The sequence below is a fragment of the Chelonoidis abingdonii genome, chromosome 2, assembly GCF_003597395.2.
Source record: "Chelonoidis abingdonii isolate Lonesome George chromosome 2, CheloAbing_2.0, whole genome shotgun sequence".
Lineage (NCBI taxonomy): Eukaryota > Metazoa > Chordata > Testudines > Testudinidae > Chelonoidis > Chelonoidis abingdonii.
In genome coordinates this window covers 65,243,819-65,263,810 of record NC_133770.1, presented here as the reverse complement: position 1 = coordinate 65,263,810, position 19,992 = coordinate 65,243,819, and the positions used below count along the sequence as shown (strand labels likewise).

General features: G+C 46.2%; 1 protein-coding gene across 3 annotated transcripts in view; it reads left to right on the top strand.

Moving 5' to 3' along the window:
• The window catches only part of GSDME (gasdermin E), a 41,322-nt gene extending 22,061 nt beyond the window's left edge, over positions 1 to 19,261 (top strand). For all 3 annotated transcript variants that reach the window (XM_032773856.2, XM_032773854.2, XM_075062410.1), the window contains exons 6-10: positions 9,300 to 9,488; positions 14,459 to 14,586; positions 14,783 to 14,978; positions 16,915 to 16,988; positions 18,438 to 19,261. In XM_032773856.2, the coding sequence (XP_032629747.1) occupies positions 9,300 to 9,488; positions 14,459 to 14,586; positions 14,783 to 14,978; positions 16,915 to 16,988; positions 18,438 to 18,668 (818 nt within the window). In that variant the 3' untranslated portion in view covers positions 18,669 to 19,261. The remainder of the gene's footprint in view (positions 1 to 9,299; positions 9,489 to 14,458; positions 14,587 to 14,782; positions 14,979 to 16,914; positions 16,989 to 18,437) is intronic.
• Positions 19,262 to 19,992: the final 731 nt, after the last annotated feature.

Here is a 19,992-nt window from a genome sequence, read left to right as displayed (position 1 = left end):
GGTCGGAGTGAGATACTGCAAAATGCAAAAGCGCTGAGCCAGAGGCTGCAGCATCCCTTGACTGTTAAACCAGAGCATAATGCGAAGCAAAGGTATGGACCAAGACCATGGAGCTGCGCGAGAGATCTCGTGGGTAGGGTACACGAGTCAGCAGGCGGCAGACGAAGTCTGAGCCCTGGTAGAATGCATAGTGATGTGGCTTGGGAAAGTGAGCCAAATCATAACAAGTGCGGGTGCACGTTATCACCCAAGATGAGATCCTCTGAGAGGAAAACAGGTAGGCCTTCCTCGGTCTGCTACCGCGACCGAGAGTTGGGCGTGTAGAAATGGTTTTGTCCATTCAACATAACTGCGAGCGCTGTACAGACGTCCAGAGAGTGCAACTTGTTGTCCCCATCGCGTTGAGTGTGGAAAAACAGGAAAGGCAGACACCACCTAGGGAGGAAAGCCGCGTGAGGACGTAACTGCACCTCGTCTTTGGGAAAATAGTGCATGGTGGAACCACCGTAAGAGCCCTGAGCTCGGAGACTCGTCTGCTGATGTAATGGCGACGAGGAAAGCTGTCTTCCCAAGACAGGTATGGCAACGAGCAGGATGCTAACGGCTCGAATGGGGGAAGACATAAGTCTGGTTAAAAAACCATGTTGAGGTCCCAGGTTGGGGCTGGGCGGTGTACCTAAGGGTGTAAGCGCTCCAAGCCCTTGAGGAACCTCGAAACCATAGAGAGTGAGAACACAGAACGATCACCGCAGCCTGGGAGGAAGGTAAAGATGGCTGCCAAGTGTACCCTCAGCGATGACACCGCTAGGCCCTGCTGCTGTAGGCCAGAGGTAGTCCAAAATAGAGGGAATCGAGACCTCAGCAGGAGTAAGATTAAGCGTTTCACACCTGTAGAGAAACGCTTCCACCAGGCAAGGTACGTTGACCAGGTGGAAGGCTTCCTGCTACCCCGCTAGTCACGCAGCAGCACACCGTGAGGTGAAGAGACTGCAGGTCCGGGTGGCGAAGTCTGCCGTGGTCCTGAGGTATGAGGCGTGGGTGGAGTGGCAGGGTAATTGGTTGGCTATGGACAGGCCGAGCAACGTGGGCGTATCAGTGCTGCTGGACCACGCTGGAGTGACCATGATGATGCGCATCCTGCCCCTGCGAAGTTGGGCAGGACCCAATGAGCCGGGGGAGCGTGTTGGCCCTTCTATGGCCTGAGAAACAGCGTCCGAGATCGGTCCGGGGAGAGACCTTGGTAGGAGCAGAACCGCGGACATTTCGCTGTTCATAGCGGTAAGCGAACCGGTCCATATGTGGGGAAAAACTCCACTTCCAGCAACAAAATGCAGCACACTGGGCAGGGCGACCACTCAAGAGACAGGAAAGGCTGCCGAGTTGAAGCGTCAAGGCGTTCGAATGCCTGGGAGAAAGGATGCTACCAGAATTATCGAGTGGGCTATGCAAAAGTGCCAGAGATGGATGGCCTTCTGACAAAGGGAGGAGGGCCATGTTCCTCCCAGGTTCTTCATGGAGCACATGGCCGTTGTGCTGGCCGTAACACTGAGTCGTCACGGCCTCGCAGCTGCTGCTGGAATCCCTGGCACGCCAGGCGGACTGCCGTCATGCGGATGGAGCGGCATCCCTGCCCACATCAGGGAGGGGGTTAGCCACCGGTCTAGGGAGTCTAAGGTGCTCGAGGGAATGGTGACTATCGTGACCATAGGGCCCCTGTCCGGGTGGGAAGTTTGCAGACTTCGGATGATCAGTGCCATGCCTGAAACCGTGGCTGTGGTAAGCAGGATCCGGCTCGCTCGGAGTCCAGGATAGCTCCTTGAAGTCTACCCATGCGTGGGAACCAGAGAGGATGTCCCCATAGTGAGCATCAGGCCTAGACATGTGAATAGGTCCCCGACGATGCCCACATGCTGAGCGACTTGTGTCTTGGAGTCTCCCCAGATGAGCAATCGACGCCAGATACGGAAACGCATACGCGCATCGGTGGAGATGGGAGGCGCCTATGGCCACACACTTGGGAAATGCCTGTGGGGCTGTTGAAAGGCCAAACAGCAATACCGTAAACCGGAAGTACCGACGGTTGGCTAGAAAGTGGAGGTATCTCCCGTGCAGAGGGAAGATGGCATTGTGAAAGTACGCGTCCTTCATATCGAGGGCGGCATACCAGACTTCAGGATCCAAGGACAGGATAATGGTTCCCAGGGATACCATGCGAACTTCAACCTTATCATAAGCTGGTTGAATTCTTGTGGGTCTAGGACAGGTCTGAGACCGTCGTACGGGTTGGGGTTAGGGAATAAGGGAAGTAACCCCTTTGCCCCTCCGTCCATCGGCGTCTGCACCTCTTGTAAGAGGAATTGCGCCCGAGAGGACAGGCCTTTGAAGAGGGACAGGGTTGGAACAAAGTGGAGGTGGCCCCCATGCTCCACCATGTGTAGAAGACAGTGGACTGAAGTTAACTGGGACCACGCCAAGAGGAAGTAGGAGTGGGATCAGGCCCGTAACGGTACGCCACCCTCGGGTGCACCTTCGAAAGATTGTCTTTGGTCCCATAGCGAGCGATTGCGAGGGGACCTCGATTTTGGCCCTCTCGGGGTCCTGACGGTCGTCTGCGACCACGTCAGCCGCGCCGTCTGCCAAAGCCCTATCTGTGGCGAGGCACAGAGAGTGTGGCGGTGTGGCTGGGGACGGAAGGGCCTGCAGTAGGATGTTGGCGTATGCACGCCGAGAGAGATCGCATGAGGACCCTGTTGTCCTTCAGGCTTTCCGTCTGGGGTTGATTTCACCGCAAAGACCGCACAAGAGGTGAAAGGCCGGAGATTTCAAACCTGATGTCATGAGATGCTCCTTATGGTAACAAGGCCTGGAGGGAAGCTCTGGCCGCCGTTTTCCTTTCCTTCAAGGGGGCAGTGAGCTCTTGGCGGGAGTCTTGATGGAGAAGCTCCATAAATTTATCCATCGCCATCCCGGTGGTACGGATATAGGGACTAAGCAGGGCTCATTGATTGTCACGCAGGGCTATAAGGCCCTTGCAGAGTACACCTTGCGAGTGAGTAGGGTCACTCGCGTAGCCCCTACGATTTCGGGGCTGGCGCCTGCTGGGCCATCCCATTCACTGTTCTTAACCAACTGGATGACCAGTGAGCAGGGAGGAGGACGGACAAGCAAGTAGTCGAACCCTCCAGAGAGTATTGGCAATAGCCTGGATGGTCCGAATAAACGGGTAGGGCCCCTCTAGTGGGGCAACCGCCGATAGAACATCCACTACCGGGTTCCGTTCCTCCGGGACCTCCTGCACCTGGAGTCCACATTGAGCGCTACCTTCCATGGGAGGTCCTGATGCCCTTAGGGTGTTGTGGGCACACCAGAATCGCGGTCTTGAGCATAAGAGCTGTCCGCGTGGGAAGACAGGTGCGTGACCGGAAGGCCATGGAGGTGCTGAAAAATCATGGTCAGAGTCTCTGACTCTACCAGACCTTGCCCAACTTGGCACCTGGGACCGGTACCGGAAGGCGTACCGGTATCTGGAAACGAGATCCGGACCTCCTACTACAGCGGTGCCGGGAGGTCGACCGAGACCTCGAGGACGGGAGCAGTAGCAGCACAGGGCCTGTAGCGGTGATGGGAGCCAGAACGGCGCGATTATCGCCGGTGATGGGAGCCAGTGCTGGTGGTGAATCCGAGATCGGCCGCCGCCGAGGAATGGGAGGGAACAGGGTGCCAAGAGATGGTGCCAGCATCGTCAGGCAGTGCTCTACTTCTGTAGGTATGGCAATGGTGCCAACCGATGCCTCCAGCGTGTATGGGAACAGGAAGCTCGATCCAAGTGAGATGAGCCCTCTGGCTGCGGTGCCATTGGCACGTGGGAAGCAGCAGGAGCAGGAAGCTCAACCACGGCGCGTGCCGGGAGCAGTCCAGGCAGGGTCCGACGGCCCTTGTGGGACGGGATCAACGGTGCCGATGTTGTCGGTGCCAACGCGGCAGGAGTCGGTGCCGGGGCGATCCGAGAGGTAGATGAGCTCCTCTGGCTGCGGTGCCGTTGCATGGAAGCAGCAGAGCAGGAAGCTCAACCACGGCAGCGCATGCCGGGGAGCAGTCAGGCACCGGATTCGACGGCCCTTGTGGGACCGGGATCGACGGTGAGTTAGCCGGTGCGCGCAGGAGTCGGTGCCGGGCGATCCGACTTAGACAGCTCACTGGCTGCGGTGCAGATGGCACGGAAGCAGTCAGGAGCAGGAAGCTCAACCATGGCGCGTGCCGGGAGCAGGCCAGGCACCGGATTAACGGCCCTGTGGGACATGGGATCGACGGTGCCGGCGTTGTCGGTGCCAGGGCAGGTGCCGGTGCCGGGCGATCCGACTAGATGAGCTCACTGGCTGTGGGTGCAGATGGCACGGAAGCAGCAGGAGCAGGAAGCTCAACCACGGCGCATGCCGGGGAGCGGCCAGGCACCGGATTCGACGGCCTTGTGGGACGGGATCGACGGTGCCGGCGTTGTCGGTGCCGGGGTGTCAGGTGCGGGCGATCCGACTAGATGAGCTCACTGCTGTGGTGGTGCAGATGGCACGGAAGCAGCAGGAGCAGGAAGCTCAACCACGGCGCGTGCCGGGGAGCAGCCAGGCACCGGATTCGACGGCCCTTGTGGGACCGGGATCGACGGTGCTGGCGTTGTGCCGTGCCGGGATCGGTGCGGGCGATCCGACTTAGATGAGCTCACTGGCTGCGGTGCAGTTTGGCACGGAAGCAGCAGGAGCAGGAAGCTCAACCACGGCGCGTGCCGGGGAGCGGCCAGGCACTGGATTCGACGGCCCCGCGGGACGGAATCAAGGGTGCCGGCGTCCTCAGTGTCTCTGCAGGTGTCGGTGGCCGGGCGATCCAACTGTGATGCTCTCTGGCTGCGGTGCCGTTGGCACAGAAGCAGCAGGAGCAGGGAGCTCAACCACGGCGCGTGCCGGGGAGCTGTCGGCACTGGTAGGAGGAGTCGTGGGCTTCCTCAACCTCAGAGAGATGGATGGTGCCGAGTCGACTTCGGTGCCGGCAACGGGCGGTGCCAGGGGGTCCGGTGCCGAGGAGGCGCTTCTGTCCGCGAGTAGCCCGCGCTTGTGCAGAAGGTGGAGGGGAAATGAAAGTGCCGCTCCATGTTGTTGTCGGCTTAAACGCCGTGCAAATGGGCACACTTATCTGCGATCCCCCGAGGCACCGTAAACAGGAGTCGTTGTGGATTTCCTGTCAGCAACGGCCGGAGGCCGGCAAGCACGGACTAAAACCGGTGAGCCGGGCATGGGCTCAGGCACCGGTTGCAGGGAAGGGGCTACTCCCCGAACCCCGCTAAGTATCATTAAACTAACTATAAGAAAAAAACGTATAGGATTATAACTGTAATTACACAAGAACTACGAGTAGCTAGGGAAGCGGAGGTCAGCTAAGCTGCGCTCCACTGTTCCAACGACTGACACGGGCGGTAAGAAGGAACTGAAGGGCGGCTGGGTCGGCAGGGTATATAGCCGGCACCAATACGGGGCGCCACTCCAGGGGGCGCCCTGCCGACCCACCGAGTGTTGCTAGGGTAAAAATCTTCCGACGAACGTGCACGCGGCGCGCACACACCTAACTGGAATGGATATGAGCAATCACTCGAAGAAGAACTCCCTGCTCTGGACATTCCATCTGGGCACTTCCTTCTTGTGTATCCTCACTACAAATCCCAGACCCATGTGAGGTTACTGAGGATAATGTGCAAGAAGGAAAGAACCCAGGTTGGATGTGCAGTGCAGGCAGTTAGAAAAGTTGAAGTGTGTCTGAGATGAACTGTAGATGTCCTTAAGGTGCAATTGAGATGTAAATCTAAAATACATTTCATTTGGGTCTGTTACAGGAGGTGATGACCAGCTGGAATCTAGACTGACTTTTTTTGAATCTCCTGATGAGTTTGTAGGACTGGCAGCAATAATAATAATATAATATTATTATTTGTAAACAAAATGTATTTGGCCTAAAGTCGTCAAGATGTGATAAACAGGAAAATTCCCTACGGCTGTGCATTTTATAGTCACTTTTCAGAAATGCATTGCATTTCCCAGTTAACTACGCTGCTTGCTGAATCAGGTGTTAATCAGACAGGTTAACAATGTGTATTTAGTAAAAGTGAGTAGCTGGGAATCTCTCCCTGGGAATATCATGTGTTCTGTCAGCGTGTGTGTGTGCGCACGCGCATTCATTGATGTCTCATTCTTCACTGCTGCCTGACTCTATTTTCATTTTAATTATCTAATCTTTCCATCTTCACAAACAGCATATGTCTCATGTTGCCTTTATTTGTTGGACCTCACAAACAACATATGTCTAGTGTCTGGGTTTTGTTTTATGTTTGTATTTGTAACTACCATCCATCCCTTCCCTTCCTTTCAGTGGGCAGGGAAACCAGTGGGACTAATTGCAGAGTCAGGTACTCTTCAGCAAGAGTAAGAATGGAATTAATGTCTGGTTAGGAATAGAAGAATTGCCATACTGGGTAAGACCAGAGGTCCATCTAGTCCAGCGTCTTGCCTCCAATAGTGGCCAGTACTAGCTGCTTCAAAGGAAGATGGAAGGATCCCCATAATGGATAATTATGGAATAACTTACACATGCATTTTGTTTGTTCTCATTTCTGTCAGTGGTTGGCTTGTGCCATAAGGCGTGAGAGTTGAGAGAGAGTGTGTGTCTGTCTGTCTGTCTGTCTGTCTGTCTCTCTCTCTCTCACACACTAACATGACCACGGAGGTCTTAGCTATAAAAATGTCTAATCCTTTTCTGAATCCTGCTGAGCCCTTTACCACAGCGATTTTTTTTGTGTGCCTGTGTGTTCCACGGGTTAATTATGCACTGAATGTAAAAACACTCTCTTTTAAAGGGTTTAATTTTTTTCTTTTGCCTTTTGATTTCATTATGTCCCCTTGCTCTTGTGTTACGAGAAAGGATAAGTAGTAGCACCTGGCTGATTTTTCTTTGTACCATTCACTGTTTGACATGTCTCCCCTTAATCATCTTAATCTCTCTGCTTCTCATCATTTTCATTGCCCATCTCTGGATCTCTTCTGTTCTACCACCATGTTTGAGATAAGGTGACAAGAACTGATCACTGTGTTCTAGGAGAGGGTGCACCATTGATCTTGTATAATGGCATTATGATATTTTGACTTCCCAATTCTCCCTGCCCTTACCCCCACCTCCATAAAGGGTCGTGCAAATTTAATGTGCTATAAAAATAATTAACAATAATAACAATACAAACTTTCATGGCCTTGCATTTTGCTTTTGAATCCAGATCTGTTATGGGTTTTGACAGTTGTAACTGGCTCACTTACTTTCACATGATGCTGTGTATGTATTTCAGTCACTGGCCTCATTCTTCTGTAAAAGGCAGTTAGTGTGTGGTTTTTTGGGAGATAGCTTCTCCCTTCAGTTGTGCATATGTAAATCTGATTAACACAGGGGTTCTCCAGCTGGGGGTCAGGACCCCTCAGGGGGTCATGAGGTCATTACATGGAGGGTCACGAGCTATCAACCTTCACCCCAAACTCCACATGCTTCCAGCATTTATAATGGTGTTAAATATATTAAACAGTGTGTTTTAATTATTAGGGGGGTTGCACTCAGAGGCTTGCTATATGAAAAGTTTGAGACCCACTGCATTAACAGTAATGGAAGTAACACAAGCACATTGAGACAAGACTATACTCCTTAGTCAGTAATGTCTTGGTTGCTGCCCTTGCTGAGAGACTTTTATTTGTGTTTAATCTCTTTCTGTTCCTCTAAGTTGCTTTCATCTTTAAGTTGTTTTACAGGTGACAGCAGCTTTCTGAAAGGTTGCTTTTTTCCTCTTTCTGTAGCAGAGATTTCTTTCCTCCCTCGCCCTTTGAAATACCTGTTTACTTTTGGACTTTCCTCTCTCTGTCACATACTACTTTAAAACTGACTTCCTATTTTTTTTTTTAAAAAAATTTTTTTTTAGTCTACTCATTTGGTTTGCTACAAAATGCCATGGATAGTGTATGGTTCAATATCTTTTGGGGCCATTAAATTTTGTAATAACATACAGGGTCTTGGATTATTTCACATATATTATTCTTTTGGGCATGGCATAGTAGTCTGAGTATAGGTCTGGAAGTTACAAACTTGTACATTCTAATCCTGACTCTGCTAGTGGCTCCCTTTGTGTCCCCATCTGTAAAATGAAACTTGCGTAACTCTCAGGGTAGTTACTGTTTGTGAAGAACTGTAAAGCTGAACATTGTTGGGTAGACTATATACTCTGTTACTAGCAAGTGTCTCCTATTTGAGTCAGATTGTGCCCTCTGAATTGAGTGGAGAAGGGATCCTCAGCACACATGTCCCCTCTCCTTCGCAGAAGGGTGGATCAGTGCCTTCTGTGACACTGCTCCTGCCTCCTTTCTTGTACCAAACATAGAAATCTGGCTGGGGGCAGGGAGGTGTGCATCCTCTACCCCACCCAATGTGGGGCTGCCATCAGCCCATTGTGAACTCGGAGACTAGACCGGAAACGTAATGCAGCTCAAAGCTGTATTTCCTTTCCCATGGAGTCTCCTCCACAGTGGATGTCTCCATTGAAGAGTAGTCCTGGAAGCATCCATGGCCGGAGGAAGACCCTCGTGATGCAACTCTGTGGGAGCCAGGCTGCGACTGAGCTGGCATGGACCTGGCCTCCCACTGATCTATGGGGCTTAAGGATGGACCTCCAGCCTTCCAAATGCAAGGCAGCACACTGATAAAAGGACCAGGGCAAAGCTCTGAGGGATGTTTATGGAGTTTCTGACCTGTAGCTCTTTCACGGGGGTTTCCTACAGGAAGGGGTGATCTGAGCCACTGTATATAACATCTAGTAGTTTTATAGATAATGTGAGAAATATATAGCTCCTTCCTTCATATACGGTATGCAGGTTTTCATTCTCCACAAGGAGCATTGCTGTGCTAATTTACCAGGTTGCTTCTTTTCTTGGTATTTGCTGAACGGATTATTAAATATATCCACAAAATCTTGTCTCGAGTTCTGTAGTTAGTACGTGTTTCCATTTACATCGAGGCAGATCTGTGCACAGCACTGTTCTAAACATGCACCAACATATAATGTATAGTAGGTCATGTAGACAGTGACTGTTGACCTTTTTTTTCCATACAAGAAATGGGATACATAGAAACGTGCACTCCGGAAGGCTAACGCCTACATTGAAAGTACGATCATTAATATTTGCTTCTGTACACTCGTGGCTTTATTTATTCGCTTGTGTTTCTAATTACAGAATTCTGCCTGCTAGATGAGCAAGAAGGAGGTTTTGAAAGAGAAAACACAGAAGGCTCATCTTATCCATATTCTTTACCGATTAGAGATTCTTCCTTTCTATATCAGCCAGACGCTGTGGATAGTGACAGGCACTCTGGAGATAGAAACATCATTCCCAGTGATGTTTCCTTAAGTGTACTGAAACAAGGTATTACCAGAAACACTTTGATTACACTTCAGAGTCTTAAGCAAGATAACAGAAGGAGGTATCCTTGCAAAATAGTACATAGAAATTATGCTGTCCTGTTTTAATAGCCACTAGCAATAACTCCATGGTGATCACTTAAAAAACGTGAAGATATTGTACTTCTGGAATGAATGTATAAAGGGAATAGGAGTAAGTTGTATATCTCCTAGGAACATATTTGTTATCCTTTGTCATAAATATAACCTTATACAATTTTGATTTTGCATCAGTTTTGTTATATCTTTGCTAAACTGCATAAGATTAATAATTTATGTTGGCACTGACAAATGTTCATTGAGAATGTTTTCACATCATGTGTCAAATATTCTCTTAGTAAAGCTTCTTGAGTGAAGGTTATTTGACATCTCCAGAAATACAAAGCTGTTTTTTTTTCCTGAACCTCTGAGTTCTGAGAAACCTGGAAAAAACCAGTTGAACACTAGGACTAAATTCAGATGCAAGCTAAATGGCAGTGTGAATTACATGTTGGTACATTGATTTAAGTGGCTAGGGAGTGGAAGGGTATGGCTGTACCAAGAAAAACAACAAACAGGAAGGAGTAAGAAGGTGTAAAATAAAGGAGGCCCCATCCCTCTTTTATATTTTCTCCTGTGGTCCTGCCTTTACACCCACTTTCACATACCAAGGTGTGATTTACCAGTTATGTCACCTCTGAATTTGGCCCTGAGTTCACAGTTTAGTCAGTAAATTATGGCCAAAATAACTATTTTATTGTACTAGAATAAATCTTATTCTTTTCTAGTATAGACTTGCTTAAGAAAAATTTATCTCTTTGTAGAGATAACATTTTTGTGTGAAGGACTGTGTTGCACTGTTCTCTATTACCCTCTGTGCCTGTCTTAGTTAGAGAATTGTCATTCTGTTTCTCTATTTGATTAGCCTATTCACTGAAATGCTTATAAAAACTTTTTTATATTGGAATAATTTGGGGCAGGTGTTTGACCTGTCCCGCTCTTCCTCCCATCATGATGTTCTAGTATTTGTATAATTATTTGGTTGAACCATATGTAGAGATACTACCTATAGTAAAATTGTTTTTCAATATCTTGTAATTATTGATGTGAAATAGGCATCTTTGAAGATCATTTGTTTGACAAATGTTACATGTAGTGGTATGGCTTTAAAAGTAACATCAGGCATCCTCAGGGATAAAAAAAACCCCAAGCCCTAAAGTTCTGTTGACTGGAACTCACAGCTGGAATAATGATGATTTGGTACTCATAAAACATCTTGGCTTAATGCCATGTTTGCATTGCTGGAAAAGGAATCTAATAAACTGTAGCTGAGTTTCTAAACTACATACTGTAAAAGCAGCAAAGAATCCTGTGGCACCTTATAGACTAACAGAGGTTTTGGAGCATGAGCTTTTGTACGTGAATACCTACTTCGTCAGATGCATGTAGTGGAAATTTCCAGGGGCAAGTATATATATGCAAGCAAGCTAGAGATAATGAAGTTAGTTCAATCAGGAAGGATGAAGCCCTGTTCCAGCAGTTGAGGTGTGAAAGCCAAGGGAGGAAAAACTGGTTTTGTAGTTGGCAAGCCATTCACAGCCATCAACCTCATGAAGAGACTTGCACAAATACAGACAGATATCGTCTTCCTTTCCAAATGCAAACGGATGGACATCATACCAAACGGACTAAAGGTAAAAAATCCACTGCTATCTATATACTACACAGACCACAGTGAGAGATTATGCCATACTCTGTCAAAGAAACTGAGGAACCACCTGATCAGCATCCTATACAGCAAACAGGAAAACATCAAAAAAGAGCTCTCCAACCTGGAGACTCTAATAACCAAAACTTTCACATACAAACTGGATCTTCACTCTAAAATTAGGACAGGAGATCTACATACTCCACTTCTACCTCTCTACAAAGGAAAAAGGACTGTAAGGCTTTGTCTAAACTCCTACCCTGCCTCATGTGGCCCCAAGTTGTGGTACCTCACACCACCCAGCAATATCGTCAATTCTATTCCACACTACACACTCGAGCCCCAGAAGAAAGGTCTGTCCTTATCTCGGGGACTCTCTTTCTGCCCTGCCACCTCCCACCAAGTGAGAGTTCCTGCAGCGATCTGGAAGCCACTTTCGCTCCGTCTCCAACTCAAAGTTATACTCAGGAAACACTGATAGCGCGACTGATTACACAGTACCTCCCACCTAACAGCACAAGAAGCAACTCTACCAGGACTCCTCTCTGCGGTCGAAATGACAGTCTGGACTATTACATTGAATGCTTCTGGCTGTGTGCACAGGCAGAATTTGGGAAAATCAGCATCGCGTTGCCTATTATAACCTTAAGTGGTGCAGAACGCAATGCCATCCACAGCCTCAGAAACCACCCTGACATTATAATCAAGAGCTGAATAAGAGGTGCTGTTGCGTCATAACAGGTCTGACTACCAAAAGGAGGCACAGACAACTCTCGAATACCAAATTTACAGGCCACTTCCTCAGATCACTGAATACACTAAGAAACTGCACCATCTACTCAGACACTCCGACGCTAACACCGAACAAATCAACAACCCTTAGAGCCCGACCAGGTTATCTATTATCTACCCAAGATCACAAACCGGAAATCCTGAGCGTCCCATCATTTCAGGCATTGGCACTCTCACTGAAGGACTCTGGATATGAACTCTCTACTCGGACCTATGCACCAGCACTCCAGCTACTCCGTACACCACTGATTCCTGAGAAACTACAATGCATTGGTACTTCCAGAAAACACATCCTAGCACCATGGATGTAGAGGCTCTCTACACAAAATCCAACACACATGGAATATAAAGCTGTCAGGAACGTATCCCTGATGATCCACAGCACAACTGGCTGCTGAGCTCTGTCTTTATTTCTTCATACACAACTATTTCAAATTTGATGACAATTATATATCTCAGATCAGTGCACCCGTATGGGCACCCGCATGGCCACAATATGCCAATTTTTTATGGCTGACCTGGAACAACGCTTCCAGCTCTTGTCCACTCACGCCTTCTCTGCCTATGCTACATTGATGACATCTTCATATCTGGACCATGTGGAAGGGTCTCTGGAAAAATTCACCACGATTTCAACAGCTTCCACCCCACCCCACCCACCATCAGCCTCAGCCTGGACCAGTCTCACGAAGGGTCCACTTCCTAACACCACGGTGCAAATAAGTGATGTCACATTAACACCACCTATACAAAACTACGACGCTATGCCTACTTCATGCTCCAGCTTCCATCCTGGGCACACCACATGATCCATTGTCTACAGCCAAGCACTGAGGTACAACGGCATCTGCTCAACCCTCAGACAAGACCAACACTACAAAATCTCCACCACAATTCTCAAAACTACAATACCTGCACGAGGAATAAGAAACAGATAGCCAAGCCAGACGTGTACCAGAACGCTCCTACGTGTAAGACAAACCCAAGAAAGAAAACCAACAGGACTCCACTGGCCTATCACTACAGTCCCAGCTAAACCCTCCAAGCTGATCATCGGATCTACAACCATCTGGACAATGAATCCCACACTTTCACAGCCTTGATGCAGGCAATCCTCGCCCACAACAACCTGCCAACCTGAACATATTCTCACCAGTAAACTGCACACCCACCATAGTAACTCTAGCTCAGGAACCAACCATGCAACAAAACTCGATGCTAACCTGCCCAATATCTTACACCACGACACCATCACAGACCTAACCAAATCAGCCACACCATCCACGCGTTCATTCACCTGCACATCTCACCAATGTAATGTACCCATCATATGCCAGCAATGCCTCTGCTATTGTACACTGCCCAAACTACAGTCTCTACGAAAAGATAAATGGACACAAATCAGCATAATTGGGAATGGCAATATACAAAACCTGTAGGAGAACGCTTCACCTCCTCTGGCCACACAATAGCAGATCTTCAGTGGCCAATCCTGCAGCCAAAAAACTTCAGGACCAACTTCAAAGAAACTACTGAGCTTCAGCTCATCGCAAATTTACACCATCAGTTCAGGATAAACAAAGACTTGAATGCTTGCCAACTACAAAACCAGTTTCTCCTCCTTTGGTTTTCACACCTCAACTGCTAGAACAGGGCCTCATCCTCCCTAATTGAACTAACCTTATTATCTCTAGCTTGCTTGCATATATATACTTGCCCCTGGAAATTTCCACTACATGCATCTGACGAAGTAGGTATTCATGTACAAAAGCTCATGCTCCAAAACCTCTGTTAGTCTATAAGGTGCCACAGGATTCTTTGCTGCTTTTACAGTTCCAGACTAACATGGCTACCCCTCTGATACTAAACTACATACTGTAATAGATCAAATATTATGTAAAACATAAAGAGATCCTCTTGAAGCTAATTAACTTTTTCTTTTTCTTTTTTTCTTTTTTGTTTTCTTTTTTTTGGTCAAAGGAGAAAGATGTATAAAGCCTGTGATAAAATATGAGGACAGTAAGAAATAGTGTTACTGTCTGAGATTTTAATTTGAAGTATGAACAACACCATGAGCCTTAGTTATTCATGATATTTTACTATAACATGAAACAGTTCCAGAATAAAATATTCTGGTTGAGAATTAAGACTACCTGGTTCTAAAAACAAACATCCTATTGGGAATCATTAACAGCTTTCATGTGAAAAACAGTATAAAATATTGAAATCTTAGAATTGAATATTGATTCCTAATAACAGTATTTATTTGTCTCTCAGTTTGCACTGACACTTCATTAATTTGCAAAGGTCATTAGGACAAATTTGGTTACAGGTGTGTGTTACTAACATTTCATTATGAATTCTAGAGATTAGTGGTTAATTACAGAATTTAAGTTGCATATACTGGCACTTGTAAGAGTCATGAGTTTTTAACATTGTGTTTCTTTCTTGGAAAGATCTGTTGCTGTTAAAGATGCAGTTCCAACCCTTTGTGAAGCTTTCAGAAGACAAGCAAGGAGCTTTAAATAAAATATTTTATGAGCTCTTGCATCATGAAGAAATGGTGACTGCACTGGAGGAGATGGTAAGAGGATGGAACTTTTTTTCCTTCTAAAAATAATGTTAAAAATAGAGCTAACGTCCCTCTATTCAAACACTTCTTTTATAAGTATTTTTTTTAACAAGTTTTTTGTTGACTTCAGTGGGAGGAAGATCAGGGCTTGTTCCTCTGTCTAGTTTAAAATGTGAGAACCTAATGTTGTATCTTTTCCTCTTTCCAGTTAGATAGTATTTTCACAGGAGAGGAGCCGGATTTTACAGACCTGAAGGAGTTGAAACCTCCACAGCAGCAAAACCTAACCGACTTCTTGCAGCTGATCGGGTACAGTTTACAGAATGAGCTGTTGTTGCAGAAAGACCAACTTCATTATAAGGGACTCTTCTCAGCTGCTCACATCCTGATCAGTGCAGTGGCAGGTACAATGGAGATAGTTGCAGCTTTCCCACTTAGAAACTCCCCTTTTGTGTACAACAGGAATTTTTATTTTGTAGGTAAATTGTAACAGCTGGGTAGCTTCAGTACATGTATTGATTTCGGTTTCAGTTTTATGGGGCTAGGGTGGATAGAGAAGAAAGCACTTTATGATTCAGGCTAAGAATTAAATTCAAACCCCCTTCACTGAATATTTTACAAGTAAAATTTAACATTCCCTGGAAATCATTTGATTTTGAGTTTTCATTGAAGCCAAACCTTTTCACTCAATTTTGTAAATGAATTACTGTTCTCATCATGCGTCAGAATCCTTCATATCTAGTGTCTCAGGGTTGCATTGTAGGTGCTGGCTTCCTTGTATTTGCTGAATATGTGGCTTATGTTAAAGTACAAACCATATTTAGCAAAAATACTTTAACATGTAGATCTCTGTAATTAGAGGGTTATTTTGCTGACACAGAAAAAGGAAATTACTCATAAATGTAAATGAATGCCATCCTCACAATGAAATTGGCAGTACAGTATTAATTAGAGCCATCTGCAAATCCAACTTTTTCTCATAAAAATCTTCATTCCATTAAGACAGGTGTTGAGGCAGTGAAGTGTGATATTGGGTAAATATGTAGCACTGTACAGTGGAAGGTCAGTTTCATGCAACTGTCCATGGTGCCAGTTTATGAAAGATGAGAGAGACATTGAAAATATGACCCAGTTGCAGAGAGTCAAAACAAATTGAACAAAACAGACCCACTGATGATACTTGTCAGATTCTATCAAAAGTAATGCACAGTTAATGAAATGTAACTTGGCTCTGGACATAATATCTAGATCTGACACTAGGCTAGGAAGGAGAGAAATTTTCTCAGCCAGGCTGGAAAGCTGCCTTTAGCACCCAAAGACTTACATAGCCCTCCCTGGCTCCACCTTTCTGCCAACCTACTTGCACTGCCCAGTATGCTACTGCTCAGGAAGTTCACACAGAACAGGACTTTGCAACACATGGAGAATGTATACAGTGCAGGTCCTAGCATCCATTTTCCCCCCCCACATAGCCTCAAAGGTTGTAAGGCCAGAAGGGACCATCATGATCATCTAGTCTGACCTCCTGTATGTTCCAGGCCATACAACCTTGCCCACCCACTCCTGTAATAGACCCCTAACCTCTGAGTTACTGATCTCCTCAAATCATGAGTTCAAGACTTCAAGTTACAGAGAACCCATTTGCACTAGTTTAGACCTGCAAGTGACCTGTGACCCATGCTGCAGAGGAAGGCAGAAAATTCCCCTAGAATCTCTGCCAATCAGACGTGGGGGGAAAATTCCTTCCCGACCTAAAATATGGCCATCAGTTAGACCCTGTGCATGTGGACAAGACCCACCAGCCAGATACCTGGGAAAGAATTTTCTGTAGTAACTCAGAGCCCTCCCCATCTAGTGGACTGTCACTGGCCGTTGGAGATATTTGCTGCTAGCAGTGACAGATCAGCTACATGCCATTGTAGGCAATGTCATCACACCATCCCTTCTATAAACTTATCAAGCTCAGTCTTGAAGCCAGTTAGGGTTTTTTTGCTCCCCTTGGAAGGCTGCTTCTGCTGCCTCAAGAGTCTTTACATGCGCAAGGAAGGGACTAGATTTGTCTCTTATGGATGTGTGGCACAGAAGATGCTGACAGGGCTCAGTAAAACACATAATTGCCTTCAGTGGTGGGTTTGTGTTTGGTCTCCAGAGCACTTTATGCTAATCAGGGCATCACTCAAGAGAAGCAGTGGGTCTGTCACTGCCCAGCAGTGGAATTTTGTAACTCTGTGTGTAGGCTTAGTTTATTCATATACATTGCTACAGTCTCCTTTTTAGCAGCCAGCCTGCTTCAGAGATCATAGAAACTAACTCTTCTCATTTTTGTATCTCCTTCCACAGAATTATCTGACTACACACTGGCTCTGCTGCGTGCTTGTTGTGATATACAAATAATCCCTGCCTTGTGTTGTTTGGTAAGTAATCCAAAAGGGAGTGGACTACCTTTAGTGTTCAGAGGTCAGTCTTAGTGACTGTGAGGAGTTTGTAGGCTCTGGCTGATTTTATCTGTCATTAAATAAAGGAGAGGTCAGAATATGCTACAAATTAAATCCATAGGCATTGATTAAGCCTAGTCACCATCTGGTCCAGTGTGTTAAAGTGACTAACAATGCAGCTAGTTTAAACCAAAACTGGATTTCTTCCTTCTGACATCTTGTGGCATGTAGAAAACTACATCAAATGTGAAGCAAGAGAAAATAGGAACTTTGGTTTGAGTGTCAAAGGTTACGATTTTATTTTACTAAACATCTAATTAGACCACTTCATAAACCAAAAACCTGCAGTGGGCATCAAAAGCAGGTGAGGTAGGGATTGCATTGTGCAAACAGTAATATGTAGGCAGTGGTAAGTTTTGAAGTGCAGAAGCTCTGAGCCGGCCTGTTACAATACTTTAGGTGAGAGGTTGTGAGGAGAGGGGTGGGAGATCCCAGTTGGGTTCAGTAACAAAACCTTGGTAGGGAACTATAGGCAGGCTTGTGAAGAACAATCAGAGTGGAAAGTCAGTTGTGGGAAGAGCTGAACTTGCCATTTGGATGCAGAATGACGGGAACTCTTTCACTGTGGGCAAGTGTTGGGCTGGGATCAGAGGCCTGCTGAGGTTGTAGAGTGCTCTTGGATGTGCACCACTCTGTCCTATTATACAACCGTGCATGGTTGTAAGCCTGAGCTTCAGAACTTCTTTGGAAGTCCTTTGGCCAGCTGAAATTGTCACAACACCCTCTCAATTGCTGGTCCATGGGCTTACGTCAATAGTGGCCAAAAAAGATGATGTGGGTGTCTCCCTTTCTACCTGTCGGAGAAATGGCATTCTCTGTAGGGCACCAGGGGAAATAGTAGCCCCCACAGTGAGGATCTGAGCAAGAGGCTTCACTCAGTTGCTTTTGAGGAAAAGGGTTGCAGTTAAAGCATAACTTTCCTTTAACACCAAGCCCCTACTTCAAATGAGTGTTGGGGCAAAATAAGTGCCTCAACTGTCAGTGCCAGTCTGAGATACCTTGGGCCTGATTGTTAGATTTGCCAATCACCAAAACTCCCAGGGAGGTCATCGGGAGCAGCAGAGTGTCAGCTCCTTTGAAAGTCAGGCTCATGTTGTCTCAAACTGAAAAATGGAGGCAGCTAAAAATAGTGGATGCTTCTGAGAATGTATCTGCATGAGCTTAAGTCTCCATTCAGACTGAGTGTATCACATTGGTTAATCTTTACTCTACCTAAATGTACCTTTTGGCAGCAAGACAAGACATTTTCTTGTTTTTAACAGAACCTGAGCCTCCTGAGTTTTACTGCGGAGCAAAGTTGTATGATGTCAGAAACTATACTCTATGAAAATAGCTTTAACATCTCTTTCTGTCTCTCTATAAATACAGCCTAATGTCGCTTCAACTGATGGCACTTTGACATTGAGAGATCCTGCCCTGGCCCCTCTCACTGATGCAGGAAGATTTCGTATAGTGCAAAGGCTGTTCGCCCAATCAAACATTAACCTCGAAATGATGGAGTCTTCAGTGAAAGCTGTAACCATGAAAGAACCTAGCTTTTTTCCATTCATTCTTTATATTGCATTGTATGGATTTTATGCCTTAGGTGGGACCATCTGAGGGGAAAAAAGAAAAACCTAGAATAATAGCTGAAATACTGCACTAATAAATGCCAGTTTCTTCAGTGCTATAGAATCCTGCCAGTTCACACTCGTGTTCCTGGGAGACAACTGCAAATCACTGAATTTTGTAACCAAGTGGGTGAGTAAATGAACATGAAAAATACAAGGCACTGCATCCCAGCATGTTCTTTGTTCATTTAGGGCCTGGTCCTGCAGAGCGCCCTCAAGTACTAGTGAACTCAGCACCTTGCAGAATCAGGCATTTATTTTGTCAATAGTAGTTTAGATTGATTTATGGCAATCTGCACAGTATAGCAAATACTCCATGTCTCTCATTTATTTTCCTAACACTAATCAAATTAGTGATTAGACCTCACTACAGCATCTTTGCTGATCACTTTTTGTGCAAGTTAGCAAGTTTCAGCAGCATGCTACGTTTAAATTGCACCCTAAACTCTCCCTTAAAAATGTAATGATTCCTTTTGATGTGTATGTATGTGCTTCAACCTGGTTCAGTCCAGACAAATACTTATTATACCCTTCTGACCTCTTCAGTGTGATGGTTTTTTAATAAAAGTAATTCTCAGTGCATTACTTTGCTATCTGTCCTGTTTAATCCTAATTGTTGTTTTTTTCCTCATTGTGTGAATGGAGATAAAATGTCCCTGTGCTCTAAAAATACAATGCAAATGATTGCAAATGTTTTGGGAAGGTTTGAGTTAAGACTGAGGATCACGTTCTTACACTGCACATAGTGGACCATAAAGTGAACAAGGGCAGCATTGTGGAAGTGTGCCTGGGCAGGAAGAATGGTTCAGTAGTTAGGTTGCCAGCCTGGGATTAAGGAGACTGGAGTTCAGTTCCCTGCTCCCTTCCTATGTGTCTTTTAAGTATGTCATTTAGGGCCAGATTATCAAAGATTGACACCAAGGGATTTACAAGCTAAGATTTCAATGGCCATTAGGTGCCTAAACTGCTTTGGCGCTTTTGGAAATTCCATTAGGTGCCTATCTGCATCTTTGAGCACCTAAATACCTTTAAAAATCTGGTCCCCAGGCTCTGTGCCTCCATTCCCCATCTGTAAAACAGAGAAAACACTTCCCCACCTCACAGGATGCTCTGAGGGTATGTACGTTAAGATTGTGAGCTGCGCAGCTTCTGTGGTGGCAAAGGCCATGTAATTACCTTATTACAGACACACACCGTCTATCATTTACTGTAGTTATGTTTGATTTGTAAGTGGAGTGGCAGAAGTCCCTTTGTCTAATAATAATAATTAACCTACTTTGCTGCTTGACTGCCAACCACTAACTCTTTGAAAG